Here is a 15,871-nt window from a genome sequence, read left to right as displayed (position 1 = left end):
GTGTCACTTTCACAGTCTTCTTGTGCATTTGTGCTCAGTCTGTTCTCTGGGCTCTGACACTGTTGCTTCTGTTTGGTCTCTACAGCTCTGGACACTGACCAGTGTCTGGTGGAGAGGGATCAGATGGCAGAGGGGAGCACTGGCACTGGGACCAAAGGATTGGAGCAGTATGTGGAGGGTGCACCAGGGGGCGACAGAGTGCTGCCAGACCCTGGTGTGTGGCCTGAGAAGGGCATAGCCTGCACCCTGTGCAAGCGGCTGTTGTTCAGCCTGGAGCAGCTGCGGGAGCACGAGTACCACCACACCCTGTCGCTCATGGCCCTGTCTCTGGACTGGCCCTGTCAGACCTCACAGACCGCCCAGCCTGCCCTGCCCTCTCAGGCCCTGCCTCTACAGCAGAGCCTGTACAGACCTGCTCTGTCTGATTCTGCTCCAACACGATACTTCTGCACCCAGTGTCCCGCCAGCTTTACCCTCAAATCCAACGCCGACCGCCATGAGAAGACCATTCACATGAAGAAGAAGCTGATGCAGTGTGTGTACTGTCTGAAACACTTCAGGGACCGCACAGACCTGCACAGGCACCTGTCCTCCGTGCACTCCCGAGAGAGGGAGCACCCCTGTCACACCTGCCACAAGACATTCAGCACCCAGAAGAACCTGGCCACGCATGTCAAAGTGTGCTGCCAGACAGGGCCCCTAAAAGGGGCCATAGCAGGGGCCAAAAACACAGACCTGAGTCAGGGGGAAGCAGACACTCTGTGGTGGATCAGGGGGTTCAGCTAAAGCAGAGCCATTCAAAACTGTACTGCTCAATGGAATTCAACTTGTCAAATGTTGAAATCCACTGAACAAACTGTTACTATGCAAAACCAATATTCAAAGTCTGGGCTGAATGAGCCCATGTGCAGGTGCTGAGTCTGTAGGATGTGTTTTCCTGCTGTCTCATCAAACCAAACCACTCTGTGTCTGACTGTGTCGCCAGTCACCAGTCTGACTAACCTCTCCTTTTAAGGTAGACAGATCTTTATCTGTGCACAACCCTGCATTAAGGGCCCTTAAACCACTTTTACATACTACTCTAGAACTCACCTCTCACACAACCACTCCACCCTCAGGAATTAAATGGTATTGCAAGATGGAGAAGCAAAAAGAAAAAAGCAATAATACCCAAAGTGTTAGAAATGTAGAATGTCTGTACAATATTATATTCAGAGGACAGTTTCACAATCAATCTAACATTACGTATTCAGAGCATGAATGGGCCTGCCCTGAGTGGTCAGTATGTCTTGATTACGCCCACTGTCAGATGAGTGCAGATGGAGGGGTCGTGGACACAAAGCTAAAACAATAGACCAGTGTCCTGCTCCTGTCATGGGGGTTGGGTGTCTCTGACTCTGTCTCTACACATCTGTGGGTTTCATAGTGTTTAGGAGTGATTACAACCAAATGAGAACTGGTTCTTCATAGCTCCAAACTGCCTTTAACCTCATTTCATTATGTGGAAGAGGGATAAGAGGTTGCAGGAACTTATTTTGTTTAGCTTCATACATTACACAATTCACCTACTACCTACTACCACACCCTTTTGTATGAATGATTCAAACTGATGTAACTATGGTGTGGATACGATGAATACCCGAGGCTCCATCAGAGTGGGCATAAAAACTGGCTGTCGAATCATTGCTAATGTAAATTCACACTGATCTCTGCCAAACTCTCTCTCACTAAGTTTACAGCAGACTCCAGTCTGCGGCATTCCAAAACAAAATATCATCTTTTCTCACTTTGTTCTTATTGTTTAGAAACTCCCAAAAGAAATACTACATCCTTCATGTACCTCGTATTTCATCATACAATATGTTTTGCTTATATTTATTCTCTAAATCAGTGTTAGTGTCTGTTGGGAGTCTGTAACAAAGAGGTCTTGATGCCAAATCATTTGTGAAAGTATCCTCAGGTAGCACACTTTGTTCTGGGCAGCTTAAATGGACTGGAGTCAGAGTACAAATAATACCAGCCATGGAATACAAAATCTCACTGAACTGTTTTTCTACTGTTTTAATTGTAAATGTTGTGCATTTTTAATAGTATTGTAAATTGATTATAGCTTATATTAAACATGATTAAAATTTCCAAAGCATATTGTCATTTCTTTCCAATTATACCTTTTATTGGTGCAATGTTTTGTCTGGTGTTTTGTACTTGCATGCTTTCTGTTGCGGTCGAGTGTTTAATGGCAGTCGATTTGCAAATGGAGGTAATTATATTGTAGCACTTACACCCCTGTATTGTGCCTGACCCCTCCTCCCTGGATCTGTTTTTCTATTGTGTGTAAATCCAGATCTCTCTCTTCTTAATATACCTCTTTAGTGATTTTTCCTCAACTATCAGCCATTTGAAAAACCTCTATCTAGAGCTAGAGTAGTGGTTCTCAAACAGTGGTGCAGGTACTATCGGTGGAACTGAGGCTTTAATCATTCCCTGAAATCCCAGTTGAGTTCTGAGCTTGACATAGACTCTAATTTTGCTTTCTGGTTTTGACTTTGTTTGTCCTGAATGTTTTGTGTCTTTACCAGGCATAAAATTATTGTTACGTTTTGGTTTAGTTTTTAGTCCTGGTTTTGTTCTGCTTGTACTTCATTTCATGCAATCCTGATTTACTGGTTTAGCCCTGGACTTGTCCTGGTTTAGGCTCCCTTCAGTCTGTGGAACAAGCTGCTCGCAAAGCCAAATATTGTCTAAAGTGTTACTTGTGTGAAAACTTTGAGAACCACTGCACTAGATAGAAACAGTTATCAAAATCCTTGTGTTTTATACCTTTGTTCATTCCCTTTTGTGAATAGACTGCTTCTCAGAGTCCATCCCTGTCCATAGCAGAGTCCCTCGTCGTTTTAGCACTGTGACTGTTGTATGGTGTTTATAGTATCTCTCTGCCATTATTGCTTTAGTATGAAAGGAGAGTGGTTGCCAGGGAAACTGTAGCTTCGGCTGGGATCGGTGTGACCATGGGAATTGATGGTACATTTCTTAGACCATTGCAGACACTAATTAAACTACTTTAATTAAACATAAAAGTGTACTTTGTACTCAAGGTATGTCAAAATAGCATTACCTAAATGGAAAGTGTTTTTTACACTATATGTAATATTTGTTTAAAATGTGATCAACAGATCTGTGTGTTTGATCAGAAATGGTGGTAAATTGATTTGTGTGTTCCATAAGAGACTGGGTGAAGTGTCCAAAATTGTAAGGGAGAATGTTGTTAAAAATGTTGTGAAAATTAACTACAGTTTGAATTCTAACATGTCTTGTCCTCTTTTCTCTCTATTCCCTCAGTGAACGACTTCACGGTGATCCGTAAAAAGTTCAAGTGCCCCTACTGCAGTTTCTCGGCTATGCACCAGTGCATCCTGAAGAGGCACATGCGCTCGCACACAGGAGAGAGGCCCTACCCCTGTGAGATCTGCGGCAAGAAGTTCACCAGAAGGGAGCACATGAAGAGACACACACTGGTGAGTCTGAGGCCACTAGGGGGCACTGGAGAAACATTCTACAATTTGAACAAATGTTATACTGATAGTGTCTTCTAAATATAATATAAATAAATGATAATGATAATTTGTCATTTTCAATTCAAAGTGAAAATAATTGGTAGATTTATATTGTATTATTATGTTACATTTTAGTGTGACATTACAGTTTTCAACCTATACAACACTACACAAAAGTAGCATTTCTTCTTACAAGATCCTACACCAAAGTACATGGTTTTCCTGACAGAGGATTGGCTGTAGACCTTTCCATTACAAGAGACACCTTCATGATTAGAATCTCAATCTCTGTTATCATACTATTATCTGCACAGCCCTATTGCAAATACTTTTTGTTACTAGAGAGGGACAAATACCATCAAGGTTTCATAAAATAATTGAATTACATTATCATTGTCATGTTGTAATTTCATTTTCATTCTGATCTATATATTTACTCTGTACATCTGCTCTGACAGGTCCACAGCAAAGACAAGAAGTACGTGTGCAAAGTGTGCAGCAGAGTCTTTATGTCCGCAGCCAGCGTCGGCATCAAACATGGTTCCCGTCGCCATGGCGTCTGTGCCGACTGCTCCGGACGGGGCATGGCCGCACTCTTGGACCATAATGGAGAGGTGGGTGGAGACATCTCACCGGAGGAGGAGCTGTATGCCGGCGACCGTTTCCAGGACGACCAGGCAGAGTGCGATGGAGACGCGGAGGAGGAGATGATGGCGGATGGGGAGATGATTGGGGAGACAGAGGAGGAGAAGTGGAAAGACTCAGGGATGAGAGATAAGACACAACGGGCACTGGACAATGAAAAGGAGGAGAGTGATTCCTCTGCGCAGGACGGGGAGCAGCAGAATGGGACAGACAGGGACTTCACCTGGATCTCCTAGGACCAGGTCTCCTTTGCCTTAGCTCCTGATGAAGATGCTCTGAAGATCTCCAGCAATCTGTGAGGCAGAATTACTCCTGCTCTCCTCTTGACCACTCGTCTTGCAGTGGAGCAGCCTCGCACTCAAAAGGAAATGTGTGAGGTGTGCGCCACAATGAACTCCAAACTTTTATGTGACATTTTGAGGCGATTTTGAAGACGGCGGCTCCAGCGGTGGCTTTTTCTGCTTACCTCCTTCACTCCTGATGCAGTGTTTTAGTGTCTGTTTTTGTTGCGGGTTCAGGCCAGGTTTCTTGCCTGCTTTGCTGTTCACAATCATAGTGGACTTAAAGCATCTACCTAGAGAGTCCGCTCTGTGTGGACCACTGGATGTAATGTTTTTTTTAAAAGTGAAGGGTCGAAATCTATTGCAAAGAGAAGTGTGTCTCAGCTGATGAGAGTCCTACTGCCACAGACTTGCACTTTAACTGACTCCACTTTTAGCCCTAAACCATGGTTTACATTTTTGATCTTTTATCAAATTGGTGACCGCACCTACCTTTAAGGATATGCTCATGTCCTCTTGACTGTTAACACAATGGAGAATCACTGAACCTTTGTGCAGATTGCTGTTTATATATAGCCTATGCCTTTCAGTGAGTTATTCCTCAATCTTTTCTCTTTAAAGTTCAATTGATCCATTCCAACAGAGACTGGAGCTGTACATAAGGTTTAGGAGGTTTCAAACCAGAATGACACAATGTGTGTGAGTCTGTGTGTGTTGGAGAGAGGCAGAGAGAGAATGTACCACACTTTTACTCAGAAGCTATTTAGATGAATGAGTCTGGTCCTGATTGGCACAAACAGGACAGGGGTAGATCTGGACTCTGTTCCAGTGTTTCTGACACTGGAGTTTGGACCTGAGAGCTCGCTCTCTCTCAAGGAGGTGCTGCCTTCCTTTCTTCCTTGTTCCTCAGTCATTGCGATTTCTAATCAGAATATGCAGATCACATGAAATCATTTTAATCATTTTAGTTCAAATTTTAAAGTAAAAAATATACAAATGCTTTGAAAGAGTTTAATATTAATTTGTTGAATCTATTTATTGGAGGCATTTGGTGAAGTCATTTGCTCCTCTCTCTGTCTGATGCAAGAATGTTGTGTGTGTGTATGTGTGTGTTGACAAAAGAGCTTATATTGTTTCCTTCAAATTATTTCCATGTTTTTGGCAAAAGTTAATGACAATTCAATGGAGACAGATGTCTTATTCTCATAAGATTATGATTACTGTTGTTAATGTATCTACTTATTATTAATAATTATTATTAAGTGCTGGATGCTAAGCTTTATCGTGTGTTCTTTTTGATATTTTATATCTTGTATAAGAAAAAGCTTTTATACTTTGCCTTGTTGTGGACAGCAAGCCATGGGCTTTTCTCAACCTTTTCTTGTGCCAGTTTACGCTTCTGTCGTATTTGCTTTCAAACCAAGGGAAACACACACTTCTCTGTTCGATATGGAGGACACATGTATTTAGCACATGCTTTGGCATCAGATGTACACTAACTGAGTACCAAAAACAATCTTCTTGTATACATGAAGTGCTTTCGTTAACAGTTCTGTGTATGCAGGTGCTTATTTATGTCGTGCTTTTTTTTTTTTTTTTTTTTTTTTTTTTTGTTTGTTTGTTTTTAGTTTAAGCTATTTTGTCACAGTTTTGCTAAGTGCACATTGTATGGTATTCTTGTGAAGATGAAGGGCTGCTTAAGGGCCAACACTCCTTTTGAGGACTGCATCAAGTAATTAGACTCACATTGTTTTCACTTTTCTCACTTAAAATCACTAAAGTATCAAGGCAGCACAGACAGAGCTATATTCCGCTAATGTTAAATCTCTGTGTTGTTCGGATGGCGTTACACAAAGGGAAAGGCCAGCTCTGCCCCACTGCACTCTGGGAAACATTCGGGTGCCATCGCTGGTACAATGTACAGTAAGCACATGTTGCCTCTGTGCTTCTGGAGCCATGAACTGCTCTTCATACTCCACCAGTTCCCCTCATGACTATTTAATTTTTATTTATTGTTCTTATGCCCTTATGTTAGTCACAAAATTATAAAAGAAGAAAAAATAATTAATGAATGTTCGGTGTGGAAGGATTCAAAGACAAATCCCAATGTTATGTTGTGGCCACAGAGAGACTTTTTTATGTATGTGTGTGGCCCTGCCCTTCTACACAGTTTGGGTCTTCTTCCTCATAGCGGGTTGTGCTTCAGGAAAATGTCTGCCATCAAAACTTTTGATATGTGCCTCAATTACATTCCACCCGTGAAAGTTGTATCATATCATTGTCCATTTCAAAATAAGACAAATCAGATGTTTTGTCCATCCATCATGTGTGGTCCTTGTGTTCCAATGCTCTTATTTTGAAATGCATGCACGTGTTGATTTTTGTCATACCAAAGTGATGTCTTCGTTCGGGCATCTGCGCGCGACCCTCTCATTCCACTCGATGCAAAACTGGAATCACTGGCTCTATCCACTGCAGATGAATTATGGGTATTTCTTAGATGTGTACAAATGGCAATCCTCATTTAGCCTGTATAGCTTGACTTTACACGTGCAAAATCATGAAGCCATAGATATGCGTATGTTGATATGAAACTATAAATTGGCGCTTTTTACGTTTAATTTTGTAATACTACGAGTGATGTGTGTAGACCTTTATATATATGGATTTATATTACTATCTTATTATTTATTTATTTTCTCGCTCAGTTTTCCTGATCTTTGATTTGGAAAAGGTCGCACTTGGTGTTTATTTTCATTGGGATTACTGTTCAATATTGACTTTATATTGATGATTACCTTAAACCTGTGTTTGTAACAAAATGTGTTAAATAATCAAGACTGTCCTGTTTTACTCCTGTTTTGTTTTGGGCAGATGAAGTGCTCTTGTGAAGACTTTTTTCTTTGGTTGTCAGTACTGATCATAAAAAAGAAAAAAAAGAAGAAAAAAAAAGAAAAAACATTTTTACAGTCAACTGCCTCCTAATGTTGGGGTCGGCCCAATCGCCACCGAAGCCTCTTTCGAACTTCATGTTTAGTGGAAACATTAGCTTGACTTTTATTTGCAAAAACCAATCAATCAATAAATTTTGAAATTGCTGCTGTAAAGAATTTATCGCTGTGTGCTCTCTTTGTTGGGGTAATCTGCTACGTCCAGTAGGGGGCATAATATATATTTTTTTCTTTCAGTGTGCAACAGGGCAGCTGTGGCTGTAACAATAGCTTCAAGTATGGAGTGAACTGTGCACCGTAAAGTGCTTTGGGAGTCTAGAATTATTATTACTACAGAATAGATGCAGATGCAGAACATTATTGAAAGGAGATAAAAGTGAACACATTTTTAAAGTACCTACACAAAGTTCTCCAGCTTTCACATTTTGAAGTATCTAATGGTCAATCACAGAAATGTCAAAAATAAATAAACTACCATCTTTTCAAACTGAGAATTAATATTTTCTTTTTTTTTTTTTCATTTATTATATATTGTTAATATAGCACAAGAGTACTTCTCCTTGTGCACTGCTGCACAGTACTGCCTTGTTTTTTCATATAACCTGAACCATAATCCTACCATTTAAATAGGTGGAAAATAGAGCTGACCCCCTGTAGAGCAGAGTAAAGGCAGACACAACACAAGCTCAGCGCATCTTCCATTCATGTTTATTTTTCTTTCTGTCACATTACATCACATAGATCACATTATCAAAATCATACGTGGTCATCCATCTTTCCAAGCTCTAGCTGTATACATAAGCTTGACATTCACACAAATATAGTCCTCCCAAAAGTGCTTTCTCTGCATGAGGATGCTGCTGATACGACGCCACACCAGAGAAACGGCCCCCTCTAGTGACCACGATCTTAGGCTGCACCCACCCCTCATGATAACCACCATTTGATTCAGCCTTGCATGTGAAAAAGGACATTTAACACAAAAAACCTTCAGTGTTCTGTCTCCTGGCATCAAAAATAATGAACAAGAAAAATTAGCAAATGCTAGACATGCAAAACAACCTCAAACACAACTCAACAGACAATAAAATCATTCAGAGAAGTCAATAAATCATTGATAAAACAAGAAAGCAAAAAGTCAGTTCTCACACCAGCCAGTGTAAGGCTAGGTACAAAAAATACAGGTCACATAAGACAAAAGATACAAGGAGGAGGAAGGATGGACAAATACAACTCCAATTAGGAAAATGTTGCGATACAGTGTAAAATGTATCAATATGTCAAATAATAACAGAACATTATTTGTATAGCACCACAAAATCAACACTTATGTTTCATGGTATGTGTTATAGAGATGTATATAAAGGGCCCATATTACACAATCTGATGTATGTTATAATGTTGTTTCCTCATCACAAACAGACCTGGAGTGGCATCTTATTTCAAACACACAAACCCTGCATATTTAGACTGAGCCCTTCTTTCACACAGAAAACATTGAACTTCATACACCTTTGCAAAAAACTACCCCTTCATGACATCAAAAGGTGGAACAGAGCATTTTGAGCTTTGGAGATGCAGACAGACTAATAATAAAGGATTACTCAAACGTGTGAATGAAACAAAACACAACTGCGGACATGTTTGCGACGAGGTAATAACTTTATAACAAGGCTAAAAGCTCACAGAAGTCAGTTTTGTGTAATACAGGACCTTCAGTTTGATATTTTGCACAACGCAACATTTTCAAACTTTGGAGTTGCAGCACAAAAGAAGGAGAGACTTGCAGAGCTGCCATTACATCGCATGATACACTTGATTTGGAAGCTTTGTCGCTGCTGGTTTAACACACACATCGGACATTCAACACAAGTAAGCAGCTATCATATTTGGGGAAGTCAAGGCGCTCTTTTTTAATATAATGCACATTTGAAGGGCTTTACATAGCTTAATATACTGGGTAAAAGGCTTGAGTGGGACCACAGTAAAGCTGGATAAAGATTACATCTAATTTGAGTGGAAGACGAAGAAAGAGTTGCAGCCTGTTGGAATGTTTCAGACAGGTTAAAGGTACACTGTGTAACTTTTTGGCTGGAGGTCTATCACCTTCTTGTTTCTATGGATATGTCAGTGCTCTGCTTAAAATGTTCCACAATATGTACATGTATTCAATTACAGGTGGTTTTATAGCTCAAAAATGTCTAGAAAAACATGTATTCTGACTGTGGGCGGGGTTGCCTCTCCACAGATCTGACCTGTAACTTGGTCTGGTTTGGTCTCCAGGAAGATACAAACGTTTAATGCAATACTGTTAAAAAAATCCAGGCAAAGCTATAACATCTCCATGGAGAAAAGCATTTGACGGACCTTCCAGCAGAAAAGTTACACAATGCACCTTTAAAGAAGATTTCGGTGGTACTGTCTATCCAAACATTTACATAAAAACGTCGAAAAACTATGATCACCACATGAAGCATATCTGAAAATATGACCACTTCAAACTATAGTCATGTTTATAGTCATGGAATATGGTAAACAGAAAATTCACTTTAGAATTGTAATAAAGATTTGACTTGAGGACATTCAGAAGGAATAAATTGCAGTAGTCTTTTTCTCCAGAGCTGTATACATGACAAATTTGGCAAGAAGAAATACAAAAAAACTGTTAAAAGTTGTTGCATTGCACAAGTCAGAAAATAAAGCAATACTGCATGGTTGGGGGACTGATATGAAGTGTGACGGCTTACAGATAAATCAAGACAACAGCCTACAAACAAACTAACCAGCAAAAAACATCAAAAATCATGACTTTTTTTTCATTGTGTAGATTTTACATTCAACTGGTTTTCTCCCCTTTGCCACTAAGCTACATCAGACATGTTATATTCACTATCGCTTCTTGCTTATAAAAAGAAAGAAAAAATATCTTGAACAATATTGTAGAAAAAAACGTTTCCTTTTCGAGATACAAGAAGAAACGAACAATAAATCAATAAAAAGCCTCACTGTTCTTTTTACGTTGCATATTTACAAGAAAGCCCTGACACTGCAAATCCATCCATATCATGTCACCACTGTGTCTTGTGCCTCTTTCTCCGCAAAACAATCATCTGATTCTCTTAACCCAAACCAATTGGATCACTGTCAAACAGAAAACATTGCAGGCAAGATATATTGATATACTAGCTTTAGTGCAACTTGTGAAAGGTGGAATAATGGCTAGTTATAGCATCTTCTGTTGTAATGAGCCAGACAATGTTAAGGGGTAGATTTGGCAAAGCAGAGATGCATTCACACAGTAACTTCCTCGGCATCCTTAAAAAGCTGAATTCAAACAAAAACAATACATAACTGGGTATCCTGCTTGTACCAAACATCTTTCCTGTACCACTGCTCAGATATACCATTCACTACTACTGTCAAGGGCTAAGACAGCCATCAACCAATAACGGAGACTTGTTATGGGGGAGTAATGAACAACAATCTACTTGAATCAAAGTTAATTGTACACAGAGCAACATAGTGCAATTTTGTAAGTAAGTCAGCTACTACTGTAGTCGTGTGTACTCATCATTATTGGCACTTTGTGAATTTGACCTGATGAGGCTTGGGACCCACTCAGAAGTGTAAAGCTTATATGGGACACAATAGAAGGCTTTCATCTATATAAAAGTACACAAACTGAATTAAGTAACTACCCATAACCCATGGTGTAACCTAAACAGTTTTGTAGCTAGTGTAAATGTGGTCAAGAGCCATTGAAAGAAGTAGTTGCAAAAGTCATTGTTCCCACTAACATTTTCTACGGCACACTACATACACTGCATACACTAGTAGTGCAGAATCATGGTTCCCATAAGTTAACCATTATGTAACCAATGTCTGTCTTTAAATCAAGTTCTTTCAGTATATATGGGTAGAAACCAATTTTACATTATATCTAAACTATATATAATCTGGACTACAGCATCTCTCTCTTTCAATGACTCTCGTGTGACCATGAAAAACAAGTGTTTCTATGACGACAGAAGTCATAAGCATCAGTCGGAGCTGTGCCTGTGTGTCTGTGTGTAGGAGATGTGACTCTGGTAATCTAGAAACGCAAGTAACAAGGGCTTAAGAAAAGGGGACAAGAGGGAGAGTGTACTTTCAGAAGGCTGGTCATAGGGCTGAGTCCTTCTGGGGAAAACACTGCATATATATTAAAAGGGAGCTCTATATCTAACCTTGCCATCCTAATATAATTGTTAACGTAATCTAAGACTGATAAAAAATCCAACTGCATTTAGGGAACAGTGAAAGTCTTTAACAAACTGAACTTTGAATTTTCCTTGAGCGTGTCTATCTCCCATGTTTGTCTTGTGTTTGGCCAGAACTAAATTATAAATTAACTGCAACAAAAAGATCTTTCTCAAACAAATCAAATAGGGGGAGAAAACTGACATGGTAGTTCACATATAACTGAACCCCTGCAACTTTGTAATGGTGAAAAGCAAACAAAGGCAGTGAGTGCAGTGGCAATACACATGATGACCAAATTCTTTAAGGTGCTTATAGTTAGGTACAGGCGTAAAGAGAGAGATGAACTCCAGTATATATATAATGCTGTGGGACAGGTGTTTTACATTGGCACAGGAGCTCACACCAAAATGTACTAACTATAACTGTGCTGGCATGTTGCATTTGGTTACCTAGCTGTCCCTTAAACAGTGACAATGGAAAAGCAGATGCTACAGAGAAAGAAATTAAGTGAAACCCTTGAGAGTTTTGATCCAACTCGAAACAGTAGCTTATATATAATGCTTTGTTTGAGAACAACATGCCAAAAGCTTAGTTGTTGTCTTGAATGTGGCTTGCCAAAAAAGGAATAAACTAGCCTCTTAATTGTTTCTTAAAAATTTAATTTTTCAAATTTATCAAAATTGTCTCAATGATATAAAAAGTCTTAAACCTGACAAAAAAATCCATTTCCTTTTTTTTTTAAGCAACCAATTGCATTTTAATGTTTGGAAAGGTGAACCCAGTCTGATCTGCAGTTTTCAGCTTTGCTGGAAGCCTCCCCTGTGTGTGAATGGAAGCGTCCACTGGGCTGTGTCCTGGAATGAGGAAGAGCTCATGTGGCAGAAGTTGGGGGGTTAGTCGGTGAATCTCTGACAGGCCTTTTTCCAGCGGCAGGCCGTGCACCACATGTCCTTCTTCTCCATGCCATACACCTTTCGACACTTCTTTGCCTCACCACGGGGTTTCCTAGGCAATGGTTCAGGGGACAATGTTAGGACACAAATATCCTAGATTGCCTTTTATAGCTATGAGTGTTTCTATTTGAATAAAGACTTTAATTGATCTCAGAGCATTATAACACAGGTTTATGTGTACAAATTTTAAAAGCCAAATGAATGAAACATAATGCTTTGGTTTCTACCTGGTTCCCGGTGTGGCTTTAGAAGCTGGTGTGACTAATGCGTGGCTTTTGGTAACAGCTGCGTGTGTGCTGGGGGCAGGCTGACGCTTCTCACCGGTGCTCACAGTTCGGACATGGTTCACAGGGCCCTGTAAAAGCAGGAATAGATCATAACACTGGAGCCATACAAATGTGACAGTGTCAGACTGTAATACAGTTTGAGTATGTTTATTTCTACACATACAAACATATACATTTCATGTAGAGAATGACTGATAAGCAGAGAGGTAGAAGAACACAGTTAATATCATGTGAGAGAAACCTAACTCACCGCGACACCTTTGAAAATGACCGGAGGGGACTGCCATGACACACTGATGCCATTGCTGCTCTCGGTTAAAGGGCCGGTGCCGTTAGTACTGCCTAACCCCGCCAGCTCAGGAACCACTGGGATACTGACCGGTGCAGTGGCCTGGATCATGGAGAAACGCCCCGACAAAATCAGGAAAGGACAGGGAGAAATAGAAATATACAGCCAAGTTAGTGGAGATTTCAATACCAGCAACAGTGCTGTGGAAAAATGTAGTATAGAAATAGAGATCAAAAAGCAATGCTTTTAAAAGAGTTCAATAATGAGGTATGGAAAGAATTAGTAATTGTGATAGATGGATCTTAAGAAGGGGTATTTTACTTCTATAGGGTACTAACTGATGACATCTGTACACATATTTAGATCACCATGTTACTTTTTATTGTTAAGAAAATGCTATATTTGCTGAACACAACATGTTTCAGCGTATTAACGGGTTTCTCGTTTGTTTTTGACAGGAAAGCCTAAAATACTCAAACATGCACGGATGACATCTAAAATCTCTTTGGGCATGTCTTTGATGAGAGAACAATGTTATAACATGGCAGACAGCTCAAAAAGTACATTTTGCATAATACCCCCTCTTTAACTAATCACTGTTTAGATCCAAGCCTGTTCAAACCTTAGAAATCTTAAAATCCAGGTATGTCTTTCTACAATAGTGCACATAGATTATTATGGCCTAACAACTGATTGTGTATACACACAACAGCATACATTACTTGAAGAAAATTAGAAGAAGATAAAATGGTGCAGTGAAAATCTTGTATGTTCATTATTTGTTGAACAACTTGTATAATTCAAAATGTCACAACTTCAAAAGAATTTTGACTCTTTTGGAACGGCATCCACAAATATTTGCAAAATGTTTTTTCCCTTGCCTTATTGCTATGCACTCCCACATCAATGTAGGAGTGATTGTGCCTGACCCGGACTGCTTTTTGGTGCATGAGAATGACTGCAAGAGAACTAAGTTTGAAAAATCTATATCGTTTGAGAAGGTTGTGTTGATTGCATAATAGCTTAAGTTGAATTGCTCTTAAGCTTATAAAAACATTTTTTGTGGGCTTCTGCTGGTGAGTGTTTTGGGAGTTGTCAAATTATAGTTTTCTACATATTACATAAAACTAGATTCTTTACTGTTTTACTGCTAATCTGGTTGTTGTTCTTTTATTAAACTGTGGAAATATAAATACAGTCATTGCAGCTTAAAGTCTAGACTATTATAAAATCCTGTTTTAGGCTGTTTTCTTGTTTTGGTTTTAGGCATGATCTAATCCTGGATTAGTTCTGTCTTACATTGTTGTGTCTTTAGGCAAGACACTTACCTAGAATGAATGTGGCATGTACATGCAAAAATGATGGTGGATGGAGAGACAGCCTTTATTGTATAGGTCTACCCCAGGGCAGCTGTAGTTACAGTAGTAGCTGTATTAGGAATGGAGTAAATTAATAATATAATAATAAGTATTTTTGAGTTTCTAAAAAACACTATAATTTATTATCCTAGTCTCAATTGTGCTTTAATATAATGTCCTTTCATTTGTGTCAGTGTGTTACCTGGTAGGCGTGGTCAGTGCGGATGTGGCAGAGGGTGGAGGGAGCTGATTGGCTGAGCAGTGTGGGGGTGTGGCTCTGAGACCCGTTCAAGCTGATGTGTTCCGAATGTGGGACGTCAAAGAGCGGTGAGGGGAAGACGGGGGGAGGAGCGACCGTGGTGGGGGATGTGGGCGTGAGGCTGGACAGGCCCTCTGTCAGACTGTCCATGTTCACCTCGATCTCTGAGTAGTAGAAGTCCTCCTCCCCGTCACTGTAGTCTGAGTCACTGTTACGTCTATGGGAAGGAAAAAACACACAGACGTTTACTAAAAGGGTTAAAACTACAAAAAAAAATACTAGCACAATAAAAGAAACAAGTCAATACACAAGACACTGACAAATAAGAAAAGACCGTTTTGTGTATTGTGCTAATTATTTGCTGTAAAATTGATGAATCTTCTGAAATGCACTTTATAGTCATTTATACTGATATATTATTCTCTCTCAAATGAAAACTAAGGAACTTTTTTTTTTATTAATTTAACTTAACTTAACTTTATTTATCCACCACCAGAGGGCAGTATGGTCGAGTATACAGCCTCAGCTACAGTTAGTCACGTCGGTGAGTGATTTCGCACTCTCTAAACAGCAACATGACAACTTTTCTTCTCACATACAACTGTAGTATTTTGTAATAATAATATGCATAATATAAGCAAATAGTAACAAAAAGGTCTGTTGGTTAGTGGTTGACAAGTAGAAGTGTATTGGCATAATCAATTGTCCAGCTTTATAAGATTAGTATATTTGTACACAATGGCTCTCAGAACAAACTACTGAAAAGATAAAGTTTAGTTTCCCGTTTATGAAGCAATATCCAAACAACTGTTGTGTGTCATACCCCAGATGCATGGTGCGGACATGTCTTTGGATCCCTGAGGAGGTGCTGAGGACTTTTTCACAGTTCTTCCACAAGCACTTGAACATCACCTTCATGGAGTTCTGCAACAAATTAAACTAAATCAATTCTTCATTCCATATCATTAATTTTTCTTAAAATACTGTAGGCTGTTTTGATCATCCGTAAAGCTTCAAGGGGGACAGCCTTTTGACAGTGGGCCAAACACTCC

The 15,871-nt window shown here is 39.6% G+C and overlaps 2 protein-coding genes across 7 annotated transcripts in view; one reads left to right on the top strand and one right to left on the bottom strand.

Annotated features, from left to right (window-relative positions):
• Positions 1 to 7,590, top strand: part of zbtb46 (zinc finger and BTB domain containing 46) — a 78,742-nt gene extending 71,152 nt beyond the window's left edge. For 4 of the 5 annotated variants that reach the window (XM_055166102.1, XM_055166101.1, XM_055166104.1 and 1 more), the window contains one exon: positions 86 to 2,140. In XM_055166102.1, coding sequence (XP_055022077.1) covers positions 86 to 786 — 701 coding nt within the window. In that variant the 3' untranslated portion in view covers positions 787 to 2,140. Of the gene's footprint in view, positions 1 to 85; positions 2,141 to 3,339; positions 3,516 to 4,012 lie in introns of those variants that run through there. The other variant, XM_020929891.2, reaches the window with a different exon arrangement.
• A 527-nt stretch (positions 7,591 to 8,117) lies between these two features.
• The window catches only part of slc2a4rg (SLC2A4 regulator), a 32,722-nt gene continuing 24,968 nt past the window's right edge, over positions 8,118 to 15,871 (bottom strand). Inside the window, exons 5-9 of one of the 2 annotated variants that reach the window (XM_020929806.2) lie at positions 15,643 to 15,743; positions 14,763 to 15,036; positions 13,164 to 13,304; positions 12,854 to 12,981; positions 8,118 to 12,678 (exon numbers count right to left, since the gene is read on the bottom strand). In XM_020929806.2, coding sequence (XP_020785465.1) covers positions 12,567 to 12,678; positions 12,854 to 12,981; positions 13,164 to 13,304; positions 14,763 to 15,036; positions 15,643 to 15,743 — 756 coding nt within the window. In that variant the 3' untranslated portion in view covers positions 8,118 to 12,566. The remainder of the gene's footprint in view (positions 12,679 to 12,853; positions 12,982 to 13,163; positions 13,305 to 14,762; positions 15,037 to 15,642; positions 15,744 to 15,871) is intronic. The other variant, XM_020929807.2, reaches the window with a different exon arrangement.

Source organism: Boleophthalmus pectinirostris, unplaced genomic scaffold (assembly GCF_026225935.1).
Source record: "Boleophthalmus pectinirostris isolate CB_2022bp ecotype Guang Dong unplaced genomic scaffold, ASM2622593v1 HiC_scaffold_8, whole genome shotgun sequence".
Classification (NCBI taxonomy): domain Eukaryota; kingdom Metazoa; phylum Chordata; class Actinopteri; order Gobiiformes; family Gobiidae; genus Boleophthalmus; species Boleophthalmus pectinirostris.
Note: the sequence above shows the minus strand (reverse complement) of the source record. Positions and strands in the feature narration are given on the sequence as shown.